General features: G+C 51.9%; 2 protein-coding genes across 4 annotated transcripts in view; both read right to left on the bottom strand.

Moving 5' to 3' along the window:
* Positions 1–4,962: 4,962 nt before the first annotated feature.
* Positions 4,963–10,606, bottom strand: FAM189B (family with sequence similarity 189, member B). Of its 3 annotated transcripts, XM_006895796.1 has the most exons (12): positions 9,940–10,606; positions 9,683–9,739; positions 9,313–9,423; positions 9,089–9,208; positions 8,818–8,925; positions 8,162–8,334; positions 7,936–8,035; positions 7,595–7,664; positions 6,797–7,345; positions 6,159–6,227; positions 5,790–6,043; positions 4,963–5,710 (listed from the first exon to the last, which is right to left on the bottom strand). In XM_006895796.1, the coding sequence occupies exons 1-12, from the start codon at positions 10,159–10,161 to the stop codon at positions 5,537–5,539; spliced, it is 2,007 nt and encodes a 668-aa protein (XP_006895858.1). In that variant the 5' UTR covers positions 10,162–10,606; the 3' UTR covers positions 4,963–5,536. The 3 variants fall into 3 exon arrangements, with proteins under 3 accessions (XP_006895858.1, XP_006895859.1, XP_006895860.1); XM_006895797.1 differs by lacking the exon at positions 9,683–9,739 and having other exon boundaries at positions 8,162–8,337; XM_006895798.1 differs by lacking the exons at positions 9,089–9,208; positions 9,313–9,423; positions 9,683–9,739.
* A 906-nt stretch (positions 10,607–11,512) lies between these two features.
* Positions 11,513–13,111, bottom strand: part of SCAMP3 (secretory carrier membrane protein 3) — a 4,330-nt gene continuing 2,731 nt past the window's right edge. The window contains exons 5-8 of the mRNA XM_006895916.1: positions 12,971–13,106; positions 12,769–12,870; positions 11,962–12,079; positions 11,513–11,659 (exon numbers count right to left, since the gene is read on the bottom strand). Coding sequence (XP_006895978.1) covers positions 11,513–11,659; positions 11,962–12,079; positions 12,769–12,870; positions 12,971–13,106 — 503 coding nt within the window. The remainder of the gene's footprint in view (positions 11,660–11,961; positions 12,080–12,768; positions 12,871–12,970; positions 13,107–13,111) is intronic.

Here is a 13,111-nt window from a genome sequence, read left to right as displayed (position 1 = left end):
AGAGCAAAGTGGACTGGGGGGAGGAAATTACAATGGATGATTTTTTTTTAAAAGCAAACTGGGGAGGGGTCTGGTGAAAAATGTGCAACTATGAATGAATGGAAAAAAAATCCAACTTTTCTGTATACTTTTGTTAAAATCACAACTAAAAAACCTCAACAACAATCAAGTCAAAGTGTATCAGAGACCTAGAGGTAAAACTAAAACGATAAAGATCCTAACAGACAAAATGCGAACACAGAAGTCCTGGTCTACTGCATAACTAGGCTCATGAACATACAAAAAATTGCACAACCTGGAGAAGATAAGACCAACGAATGAAAACGTCCTAAAATCAAATCCCCGTGCACATCAAGTAAAAATAAGTAAATAAATAAATTCACAGATCCGGAAAAAAACAATTGGAAATGACATTGCAGCTAAGGGTCTCATAACCAAAGTTTACAGAATACTACAGTGTCTCCACAAGAAAAAGACTGGTAAACCAATCACTAAATGGGCGAAAGACATGAAAAGATATGTCCTCTTCACAAAGGAGGACATTCAGATGGCTAAGAAACGCATAAGGAAAACATTCAAAATCACCAGCAACCAGAGAGATACAAATCAAAACAGCAAAGAGATACCATCTCTCGCCAGCAGCAGTCACAAAGTTCAACAAAACGCTAAACAAATGTTGGAGAGGAGGATGTCGAGAGATTGGAACATTTATGCACTACCGTTGGGATTATAAAATGGTACTACCGCTATGTATGGCCAAATGCTTTTAAGCACCCACCCAGTTAATAAAAGTTTGTTGATCTGTCCCTACGTAAATCGGGTAGGGTAGGGACCCTCTGTATCCTCAGCTCATAGCAAAAGGTCTGGCGTCTGCATGAATAATGCAATCTTCTTCCTGTCCTAAGAAACCAATTGGATAGAAAGTCTTAAGATTTCACACTTTGCTGCTCACTAGAAAACTCGACCATCCTGACGATTAACAAGGATGATGAAAATCAGATGGGCAAATATGAGGAGAGAGTTAAACCCAAATAAATGGTGCAGTAACCGTTACGCCCAACAGCAGCCTCAACCCGAGGCGAAGGGAAATTCCCACGGCGGGTGGGCGGGCCGTGGAGGAGCCCGGAGCCCGGAGCCCGGCGGCGGCCCCTCACGTGCGTCGCCCAGACGCAGCGGACTCTCCCGGAAGGCGGGGGTTGTAGGGACCTTCCGCACGTGCCACTGCCCTGAAAGGGGACAGATCGCTCTTTCTGACGAGCCAAACCGAGACCAGCGGTGGGGTACGGGGCAGTTTCAGAGCCGTGAGGAAGACCCACGCATGCGCCTTGGTGCCCACCCAGGATCACAACCCTATGGGTGGAGGAAAGGAAGGTGGCGTTCCCGCCGCCTGGAGGCGCCAGAGCTCTTGAACCTTCCCCTTAGGGAGACAGGTTAGGGAACACGCAGTGCCCAGAAATCGCCCCAGAGGGAATCCCAATCTCCATACCTCTTATCTCATTTTGTTGTCCCGACCGCGCCCCGCCCCTCCCTGAGCCAGCTGCTGGCTTGTTATGATGTGAATTATTTAAGAAGCTTGTAGTCTGACGCCAGCTCTGGGCAATGCCCCCCCATCCTTCTTTCCCTCTCTGGAGGGCACTACCCTGTCCCCACAGTCATCACGGGGTCCTTATTATTTACAGTGCCTCTTTAATACAAGTCACTTTGACAGTTTCAGTGTTTATTGAGGATCTATATATACTATATGCTTCTTGGAAAGGTGGAGCGCCAGGGATGGGTTGACACAGTGACCGCAGCAATGGTCCCAAGTGTGTCAGAGATGATGAGGATGGCACAAGATAGAAAAAGGCTCAGATCTGTTGTTCATAGGGTCACCATGAGTCGTGGTCAACTCTATGGCACCCAACAGCAACTACAACAACCACTTCAATGCAGGCAGGGAGCCCTGGGTTCTCAATAGTTAAACACTTGGTTACTAACAATAAAGGACAGTAATTCTATTGAAGAAAGGCCCTATGATCTGTTCCTTTAGATTGTTTTTGTATATTGTTGAGTAGAAACCAATACATAGCTAATCCTCCTGTGGGTTTTCACCGTCAGTAAATCCCAATGGAGGAAATCGCCCATCTTGCCCTTGAAGAGCAGCTGGTCAGTTCAAACCACTTGCCTTTGAGTTGGCAGCACAATTCCTTACCACTAAGCCACCAGAGCTCCCTTACCAGTATAGCCTAGAAAACCCTATGGGGCCGATCTATTCCAGGACATGGGATCACTATGAATGAATAGCAATCTACTCTAGGCAACTGGTCATAGTAGAATGAGTACTAAGTATAAATCCTTGCTCTCTGAAGCTTATATTAAATAGGATGACACAAATATAAACAAACAAGCAAGATGGTATTAGATGTGCTCCAAACAAAATTACAGTGGCCAGAAAGAATGACTGAGGGAGCTCAATGAAGAGATGAGTGTGGAGCCAAATGATGTCAAGACATTAAGGAGAGAGGCCAGGCAGTTTGTACTTGGGAAAGAAAGAGCAGGAGCAGAAAGAGTGGGCCAGAAGCATTTCCCCAAATAACAAATGTTGGTGAGGTTGCAGAGAAACTGGAACCCTTATTCACTGCTGGTGGGAGTGTAAAATGGTACAACCACTATGGAAGGCAGTATGGTGCTTTCTCAAAAAGTTGGAAATAGAAATACCATTTGACCCAGAAATTCCACTACTGGGAATATACCCTAAAGAAACCAGAACTGCCACCCAAGCAGATATATGCACACCCATGTTTATTGCTGCTTTGTCCACAATAGCAAAGAGTTGGAAACAACCCAAGTGCCCATCAACAAACAAATGGATAGAAAAACTGTAGCATATTCACACAATGGAATATTATGCAGCATTGAAGAAGAAAGAACTAATACAATATTATACAAAATGGGTGACCCCGGAAGACCCTATGCTGAGTGAAATATCTCAGTCACAAAAAGACAAATACTGCATACTGCCACTGTTATATAACAGGACTGATATGGGGGTTGAGGATATTAAGAAAAGAGGGAATAACGTACATGGTATTGAAACAGATGAGGGAGAGAATTGTTTAAAAAGAATATATGATTAGGTATTATTGGCATGACAAGAATCCAAAATAAGAGCTGCATAGAAAAGCAGTCTGGACGGAGCTCTTGTGGCATGGTGGCAAGAAGCTGCATTGCAATCCCAGAGGTATGGGGTTTAAATCCACTAGACGCTCTACTGGAGAAGGAGGGGCAATCTCTTCCTGTACCAGTCAGATCTGACTTGACGGCACACACACACGAAAAATTTTTTTACAAAAAAAAAGGAAAAATAGGGGGGGGGAAGTGGTCTGGGTGAGGGACTGTATAACAATGAAACAACTTTTTTTCCAAATAAAAAATTAGCTGGGGAGGGCAGTGGGGCAGCGAGAAAAAATATGCAACAATGAATGAATGGAAATCCAAGTTCTTTATACACTTACATTAAAATCTCAATTTTAAAAATGCTAACTAAATAAAAAAGCAGCATTTCCCCTACAGAGGAGTTTGAGGATCATACTAAGCACAATGGGAAGCCATTAGATTTATGCAGTTGTGATGTGACATGATTTATTATATTACTCTTCCAAGCTGGAGAATGGACGTTAGGAAGAGTGGAAATCAATTCAGAGACTGGGAAGAGAGGGTGGTGGCTCATGTAGAAGTAGAAGTAGAAGAGGATGATGAGAAGTAGAAAGGGTGGTAGAGGAGTTCAGGACAAGCTGCTAATGGACTGGATGCATTAGCTGGGGGAAAGAAATTAAAGTGACTCTAGATTTTTGGATTGTGCAATTGGGCAAAAAGCAGTGCCACGGGTGGACCCAAGAACACTAGGAGAGGAACAGGTTCAAGTGGTGGAGACCCAGGAGTTCAGTTGTGACCATGCAGTCGCAAATGCTGTTGTGGATTGTGTCCCCCAAATTGTAATATAAGGTAAATGTAAAGACATCATGTGGATGTTTCACAATAACTCCCCATATTTGGATAAGCCAATCAGTTGCCGGATGATTAATGGTGGGATATATCATCCTTAATGTCATCACAGCCCTGATCCAATGGAAGGGGGGGTCCTCCCTGGGGTGTGGCCTATAACATCTTTAATCTTGCTAGAGAGTGAGCAGAGGCGTGGGAAAGGACCTCAGCACTACAAAAAAAAAAGCCAGGCACCAAGTGTTTTTTGGACTCAGGTTCTTTGGACTCCTGTTCTGGGATACTCCTAGAACCAGGAGACAGAAAGCTTTCCCCTAGAGCCAGCACCATGAACTTGGACTTCTAGGTTCCTAAATTGTGGGAGAATAAATTTGTTAAATCTATACATTGTGATGTCTCTGTTATAGCAGCACTAGATAGCTAAGACAAATGCCTGTTAAGACAGCCAACTGAAGGTATTGGTTGGGAGTTCAAACTCAGAGATTGGTTAAGACCAGAGTTGCACATTATATATAGCTGACATTTAAAGCCATGAATGTTAGTGAACCGTTAGAGAAATAGACAAGAGAAGAGGGCAGAGGAGAGAGCTCTGGGGCCCTCCAGTGTGGTGTGTTCCATCAGCACTGGCAAAGGGGAATTAGGAAGAAAACTAAGTGAGATGCTTTCAAACAAATGATATTTCAAGACAGAGTCTGATCAACTGGGTTAAACACCGCTTAGAAATCAAGTGAGATGTACAGTGCATCCAAGGCCATGTTGGTCACTGAAAAACTTGCTAAAAACAACGGGGGTGAAGGAGCAGGCACCTGAATGGGAGTGGGCTGTGAGAGAACAGCTGAGAAAGTGGAGGAGAGGAAGAGAAGACATTTTGTTAGAAAAGTAACAGAGACATAGGGTGGTTGCTGAAAATAATGTCGGTGTCTTGAGAGAATTTTCTTAAATTTGAGAGATACTAAAACAAATGTAACTGGTGATAAAGAATGATCCAGGAGAGAGGCGGAAAATTGAAATTTATTGAAGGCTTACTTAGTGTGTTAAGAGCTTTACAAACATTCATCCTCACAATGTTTTACAGATCAGGCAATTGAGGTTAAATAACTTGCCCAAGGTCATGCAGCTAGAGGTGGCAGAGCTGGGAGGCCACCCAGATTGTCCTGACTTCATGCGTCACCACTCCATTGCATAGGCACACAACCCCCAACACCCAGACACCCAGGACATGCCTTTGCCCTGGCCACAGTGTCCCTGGCAAATCAGAAATTCACTCTCATGCTGGGGGCATATGAGTTTTCCTCCTCCAATGCTGTGGGCAGGGGCACCCCACCCCAGCCTAAACATCCATGCAGCACAGACAGAAGCTCTCCCAGGTCTGTCTGAGGAGCAGAGGCAAGCAGCAGGAGCCCCCCAGAGGTAGGAGGGGAAAGGGACACTTTTGAGGGTGCTCAGCAGGTTTGTTTTTGTGCCAGCTAGTACAAGGGGTTGCTGGGGGCTGCTGGTCCTAACCAGCTGGTGCCTGTGGCCCCAGCAATCATCAAATCTGTCCAGTATGTTCAAGTCAGAGCCCTGTCTCCCGGCTGCCCCCGTTGAGGCTGAGGCTGTGGGGCCGGGTGCTGCGCTCCAGCCGGCGGGCAGACAGGAGCCGTCGCAGAGAGGAACCAGAACTCAGATCCCCACAGCTTCGCAGGTGGAGGCTCTCTCGGCCTGGCCGGCCCCATGGACTCCGGGGCACCTGGTTGGGGACACAGCAGAGGGATCAATATGGTTAAACCAGAACCTTTCCCTAATATCTTGGCTCCCCAGCCTCCTACCTGTTTATGTCCATGAGTTCCATTCCCACTAGGGTCTGGAGCCTTCCTGGACATCTGAAGGAAACGACTGACCAGGCCTCGGCCTGGCCAGCTGCCCTTCAGGTCCCCCAGGGAGTGGGCAGGTGCAGGGCCCGATGGCAAGGGGACTTTCTGGAAGGTGGGCACAGGGCGCCGTTTCTCAGCTGAGTGGGCACGTAGCAACTTGGGGGAAGGGCAGCGGGCCAGGCGGAAGAGGCAGGCTTCAGAGCAGAGCCCTGTGGAGAGATGGAGTGTGTAGGTGGGGTGTGGGGGAGATGGGGCCGCACAGTGCCCCAACTACCCACAGCGCTCCTCTACCTACTGCCTCTCCACACCAGCCACGTGCCTGACCTGTATCCGCAGAGGAAACGGAAGCAGCTTCTTCCTCAAGCACTTTGGTATAAAGGTCCCTGAAGTCAGCTGAGGAGAGAGATAGGGACTGAGGGGTAGTGCCTCTGTGGACATGCTTGCCCACCACCTTCTGTGAGAACTCAAGTCCAGAAGAACTTTCACCATGTCTGTACACCCGTCACCAACCAAGGGGACATCAGCCCTGCCCATGCCTGCCAGCGACTGGATGGAACGCACACAAAGACAAAGACCAAGCGGGCACCACTGCTGCTCTGCCCAGGACCCCGCACACAGTTGTACTAACGACCACTTTCCAACGCAGCAAGAGTTTTATGCTTGGCTCAGCCCTTCTCAATAGGGCTGATGATGTTGGGATTAGTATTATACTCATCTTACAGATGACAAGGTTATGGAACTTGTCTAAGCCGGGAGCATGGGACTAGGTTTCAAAATCAAGATGTCCACTGTTGATCACTAAAGTCATGGATGCAATAACTCTAGGAGCCTCAAGAGTATCTACCACAGGAGTGGACTCACCTCCCCTTCTTCCTCAGGGACACTAGTGTCCCCAACCCTAGAGGGCATCACTAATCCTCTGCCTCTCGGGGCCTGCCCTCTCCTGCACCCAGGGGGCTCACCGATGTCGCTGGAGGTGGTGATGCCTGGGTCACTGTGGGACCGAGGCAGCAGCAGCGGTGGTGGAGGAGCCGGATGAGGAGGCCGGTGCCCCGGTGGGGTGAGGGAACCTGAGCTATCGCTGAAGCGCCGAGTAGGGGCTCGAGTTGGGGCAGCTGCTGCTGGCCGGCTACCTCCCCGGGGGACCCGCCGCCTCAGCTCAGGGAAGCAGGGTCCCACCCAAGGTGGCCAGCCCTCCAGCCGGTGGCAGCTGCGAGCAGCTGTGGGGGCACCCAGTGGGGGTGGGGGAGCCTCAGGGGCAGAGCAGGAATAAGAGCGGGCAGCCCGAGGGGGCCGCCGGGGCAGGGGGCTCTCCTCAAAGGGGCCCCGCAGGCCACAGTCCAGGCTGAGGCAGTAGCCTGCGCGGCTGCGCTGGATGGAGCGGAACAGCACGTAGTCAACAGAGCGCACGGAGCCCTGCAGCTCCAGCAGGCACGAGTCCTCGGATGGGCTGGAGCCCCCAGGGAGGTCACCGATGGCTGACAGCACCAGAGACCCGCTGTCCATGGATACTGTGGGTGGCAGGAGGCGTCGGGTAGTACCAGCAGGCCAGGCCCAGCAGCTCCTCTTGTCCCAGGCCCAGCCTCTTCCAGGCCTCTCTACCTCTAGTGTTATCTCAGAGAAGAGAGACTACTCTTGGCACGCAAAAAGCCATTGCCTAGGCTCTCGCTGTCCCCAAACCACCAATTCAGCCTGTCTCCCTTCCCTTAGCTACAACCAGCCTCACCTTCCCTGGCAGCCCTGCCCCAAGCTCTGCTCACCGTCTACAATGGAAGCCACCCGCTCACAGATGCAGGAGCCATCATGAAGCTGAGGATCAAACAGAGTAGCCTGCAGGAGAGAAAGAGGTCAGGAGTCCAGCCCGACACAACAACATAGCCAGCCCCAAGCCCTGGACAGAGCCCTGGAGAGTGGCTGTTTGAAAGTTTACTCATTTGAAAAATAGAAGTTAGATTTCCTATGAACTTGACCTCCTTGCCAGGCTCTCAGGAGATCCAACATTGACTGTGAAGTGCTACTCCTATAAAGTTCATGAGGACTACTATTATCTCTGCCCACTCAGTTTCCCCCATTCCAGCCTGCTCCTCTGCCCTGCTCTTACCTGGCTGTCTCCTCTCAGCCCCATGACAGCCTCATAAGAAGGGGGACAATCAGTAGGGTACAAGGGCACCGGACTGTCCATGGAACCATTGTAGGTGATGCTAGCAGGGTGAGGGAGCATGTCAGTCTGCAACACAACTCTTACTCCGCCAAGATCCCTCCCCACCAATGCAACTCTAGCTCCAACCTCCTCCCTTGGCTTCCCCAACAGGACAGCCAAACCTCACCTCTGTGCATCCGTTTCTGAGCTGCAGGTGTACTCTGGTGGGTAGTAGGGGGGTGGGGGCACAGGTGGCACGAATTCTTCCAAGTCCAGCATGGTATGTAGAAGAGGGGCTGGGGGTGAGGATGCACAACCCAGAGACCCCAAGGGGCCTGAGATTGATCGCTCAGGGGCCAACTGCTAGGGTATAAACAGAGCAGCAACTTTGATTTTACCCCCCAATTCCTCCCAGCACCAATTATTTTTCTGCCTACCCCCCTCTGGCCCCACCCTCCCCAGGACCAGGCCTTTCCCTCACTGTGCCTCTCTCTACCCTGGATCTCCAACTCTGGCCCTACTCACTCAGAGTGTCTTCTCTCTGTGACCCTGTCCCTCATGCAGAATCCCCACCTGCTCTACTGTCTATCAAAACATCAGTCTTAAAAAAAAAAACAAACAAAAAACAAAAAACATCAGTCTTTCCTCCTCATTCAAGACCTTCTTGACCCTGCCCCATCCAGAAGTCTCTCCTAGTCTTAGTCTTTAAAGGTCCCTTTCCTGGCCTCAGACTGGCATTACAGACTTCATCCTTGTCATCCCCCTCCTCACCATCCTTCAAACCTCTCTAGCCGACTGGCCTACTAGGTGATGCAAAGGCTCAAACCCTGGCTCCACCCTCACCGTGTGCACAAGGTCCAGGGAGAAGATTTGGATACAGCAGACGATAGCAGAGAGGGTACAGATTATGGCGCCACAGATGGTGAGGCCACAGACACTGAAGAGTAGGTTCTAGAGAAAAGAAAGGCGTGAGGTTCTGGGGAGGGGTAAATCCCACTAGTTGGACCCAAAAGGACCCCAGAAGGTGGGGCACAGAGCTAAGAGCTATAACTAGGGAAGCAAGGGTGGGAAATAGGAGGCTGGTGGAGAAAAGGGGCCAGGGGGTGCAGCTCACCTTGAGGGCCCCACGGGCTTCATCACAGGTGGAGTTAGGGGACACTTTCAGTTCTTGTCCTGACTCTGGACAGGGCCGGAGAAGGGGAACAGAGGGGCAGCACACACACACCTTTCCTTCCTGAGGGGGTGGGGGGGTCAAGGCAGCCTGGGTTAGGACAAGCGCAGGTGTCCAGTGCATCTCCCCCAGCTGGCTCCTTCTGGCCCTCCTTTCTCAAATCTCACCATGGAACAGTCTCGGAAGTCTCGGGCCAGCTGAGCATTCTTACAGGAGAGAACAGAGCCCGCCATGCTGAGCATGACACAGAGCACCGAAAGCAAGGAGAAGAAGGAAATCTGGGGAGACAGGTTGCAGCCTCAGGGCTAGGACCCACAGAGTTGCCCGGTTTTGCTTCCCCAGAGCCCCTTCCACCACGAAAGAAGCCACTCTCCTTCACCAACACTTTGTGCCTGGATGGCACCAACAAAAAAACCAGTTCCCTCTTATTGTTGTTCGGTTCAGTCAAGTAGAATACAACTCATAGACACGCTATGAACAACAGCCCCCTAGCACTGGGTGTCTGCCTCCCACAGGGCTCCGGACCCTGGCACCTACCACTAGAGTAAATGGCCGCTTCCAAGACACGATGCCAACCACCCCGGAGAACGCCAGCTAGGGACAGAGTGTGCACAGGCTCAGTCTGGCAGGGGAGGCACCTGAGTGAGCCCCTCACCACAAGGTGCACCCAGCCCTGTAAGGCAGGAAAGGACCAGGAGAGGGAGGAGAGGCCAGGATGTGGATTTACAGCTGGTGTGGAGGGGTGGGGCCTGAGGAGCATCTCCCACCCAACAGCTGTGCACCAACCAACTCACCGAGAACCCAGCCCAAGATGGGCAGGACCTCTTGATGCTCTCGGTGGTGGTGACGGAGGAGGCCACCATGCTGAAGGTGACCACCAGGATGCCCAGGAGCACCTGGGCCAGCCCCAGCGTGAGCAGGGCCTGCAGCCAGGGCCGGTGGAGGCGGAGGTGGGTAAGGCCCCGGGTGCTAGGCCGGCTGGTCAGCGAGCGACTTGAGTCACTAGGCGAGGGCATGATGCCTGCCGCCCGGTTGCCTGCGCCTCGCTCGGCCCGCCCTGGCGCTTGGGAGCATCGCAGAGGCGCCCAAGGCCCCGTCCTTCCTCCTCTCCACCCCCCTCGCTCTAGAGCCCACCCCCTGGCTGGGTCCCGTGGGACATGGCCCCGGGACGCCAGCTGAGGGGGACCCCAAGGGAGGGGCGTCACGGAGGGACCGCTGAGTGTTCCCTCCCCACCACGGGCACCGGGCAGGCACCGTGCCCGGGGCGGCGGTGAGGACACGGGGGCACCGGCTCATCGCATCTCCCTAGGGAGGAGGGCGCTGAGAAGGGAGGGTCCCGGGGAGAGAGGACGGCGGCAGTCCGGAGCCAGGGAGGGTGCGGAGGGTAAAGGAGAGAAGGATGGGGAAGGAGTCTAAAGAAGAGGGGAGGGGTCAGCGCAGGGGGACTCTAGAGGTGCGGCCGTCTCCCGGTGGGGAGAGGCCGCGATGCCGCCTTCTTTTGGGCCGCTAGCCCCGCTCCCCTAGCTCAGGATGCAGCCGGTCCAGGACTAGAGGAGGGGGATGGGGATGAGGGGCGTGGCGGAGAGGGCCAGCGCGGTGTGCCCTGGGAGTTGTAGTCTTGTTCAGTTGTAATCTCGGGAGGTGGAGGACAGCACGCAGGGGCGGAGCGAGCCGTTCTATCCGCCAGTCAGGTGAGCGCTCCTTAAGCCCGTGTCTCTGCCCTCCACCAGGGACAGATGCCAACCATCTCAGCCTTCACATAAGCTCCACCCAGTTTCGCTGTTCCTGGCAGAGGCAGCCATTCTTCTGTTATTAATGGAGAAGGGTGGGGAGCAGGGATCCCCGGTGGATCAGCGTTTCCACATCCACCCATGGGCTTCCCTCCTTCTTCCTGCGCCAGCCATCTGGGCTGTGCCGCCCAGCCCCCTCAAACTCTGAGTTTACCCTAAAGCCAAGGCCCAACTCCCTTCAGAAGTTCAAATCCCACTTCCATTCCAGGTCCTTCCACACTAAGTCTTTCCCAAGGCCTAAGTCAATAAAATTATAAAATAAGCATTTCAATTCCAGTTGCATTTTCTTTTTTATTTAAATAACCGAAGCAAGAGTCTTGGCACAACAGAGGGGAGCTGGGGTTGGGGGGGTCTGAGAGACGGCAGCAGTGAGGCCTGATGGGGCATGGGGTTGCAGTTGTGACCTAGTCACAGTGGGCTCCCCGCCCACCGGGGGCAGGCTCAGCAGTCATGGCTGTGGGAATGGGACACTGGAAGAAACCTCAAATAGTGATGCCTCTTCAAAGTCCCGGAGACCCCAGGGATGGGAGCTATGTCTGCTCCCTCAAGTGGCAGGGCCAGGGATCCCAGTCAGGGGTCACGGGGCTCGGAAGGCATTTTCAGCAGCCCCAGCGGCTGCATTGGCAGCTGCAGTTCGCACCGCGGGGTTGGAAAAGACACCAGCAGCAAATTCTTGCTGGGCCTTCTGAAAGCTGGCACCTGTGCGGCGATACAAGGAGTGAATCTGCAGGCAAAGGGCAGAGATATTACAGTAGGTAGGTTCCAGCCACTGCTACCCAACCCAGCTAAGACCATCACCACCACTCACCAACAGCCTCTTCCTCCACCTCCAGGCTCCACACACGTACAAGTGCACACACACACAAAGGCACACACAGAGAAATACCTTCAGTACCACCCCTACCACTAGCCCCAAGATCCATTAGCTGAGAATTCACCCATCAATCTAACCCTCCCCAGTTTCACCCAAGCCCCCAGGGACCCGTGACCTCATCGTTCTGGCCCTCCCTTCAACCCAGCCCTCACCCGCTTCAGCATCACAATTCCCAGCACAGCAATGCCGGTGAAGAGCAGTGCAACCAGAAGCATGAGCACAGCAACAGCAGTGTTGATTTTCAGCACCACTAGAGCCGAGATCCAGCCACTGTAAAGAAGGGGAGGCATGTGGCAGTGAGGATGGGCGGTGAGGATGGGTTGCTCCTAAATTGGGTGCTATCTTCCCAGCTCCACTAGCTACAGTCACAAGTACCTGATTCCTGCCCGTTTTATTAGTGGTTAAAGCAAGTACTAGCTTTCCTGTCAGTCTGGCAGCATGCCACAAGCTACAATCTAGACTATATGCTCTTTTAACAGTCTGATCCTAGATACAAAATCATTAGCCTCTAGATCTACAAACTTTTCCAGGCCCCCTCACTCCAGACATGTCCATCGCTACTGAAGACTCTCCCAATGCTCTTCAACTGAGCAGAGAGGATTTACCACAGGCAACCTAGCCTTCTTCCCTTCCGTTCATGTCTGTCTTCTGTTCCCTTGGGCTCTCTGTACCTTGAAAGTCTTGTCCTGCCTCTCCCATTAAATTAGTATCCCTCAAAGATAAAAACCACATTCCCCATTTTGCTGAGTGAAATCAGTCACAAATGGACAAACATTTTATGACATCTAGGGAAAGATTTACATACAGAAAGAATCACTTTCTGTTGGTTACTAAGCATGGGAGAGGTGGAAGGTGAAAAGGAAACCTAACCATACATTTCTTATTCCTTAACTACTTCTTTCCCAGTACCCACTGCAAGCTTGATCTACAGTGTGGAAAGGAGGGGCAGCAGCACGAACCTGAACCCCCAACCTGGGATGCCAATGGCCTGGAGCACAAAGAGTATATCCTGGGCGAAGAAAATGAAGAAGAAAACGAAGAAATTGAATGAACTGTCACTCCTGCAAGGACAAGAAAAACAATAGGGCAGAAGAATCAGGAATGGAGGAAAAGACACAGGCTCATCCCAGGTCTGCCATTCCTGGCGGGCAACCTGCTTACCGGAAAGCCTTGTACATGGGGCGATACCAGCAGACAAAGGAGCAGGGAGTGAAAAGGAGGATCCAGAGGATGGAAAGCCCAAAGCCTGCGCCATTGCTTGTTTCCACACAGAAGCTGGCGAGGCAAGCGAGGAAGTTCAGG

This window comes from Elephantulus edwardii, unplaced genomic scaffold, assembly GCF_000299155.1.
Source record: "Elephantulus edwardii isolate Elephantulus edwardi_28Jun2011 unplaced genomic scaffold, EleEdw1.0 scaffold00176, whole genome shotgun sequence".
In the NCBI taxonomy this organism is placed as follows: Eukaryota; Metazoa; Chordata; class Mammalia; order Macroscelidea; family Macroscelididae; genus Elephantulus; species Elephantulus edwardii.
This window is presented reverse-complemented; position numbering and strand designations above follow the sequence as displayed.

Bases quoted from the DNA above. Each gene is read 5' to 3' on its own strand.
- FAM189B (XM_006895796.1), bottom strand. From the start codon at position 10,161: ATGCCCTCGCCTAGTGACTCAAGTCGCTCGCTGACCAGCCGGCCTAGC. The intron at 9,740-9,939 runs GTGAGTTGGTTG...CTCTGTCCCTAG, and splicing joins CATCTTGGGCTGGGTTCTCG to CTGGCGTTCTCCGGGGTGGT. The intron at 8,335-8,817 runs GTGAGGGTGGAG...ATACCCTAGCAG, and splicing joins CCCTGGACCTTGTGCACACG to TTGGCCCCTGAGCGATCAAT.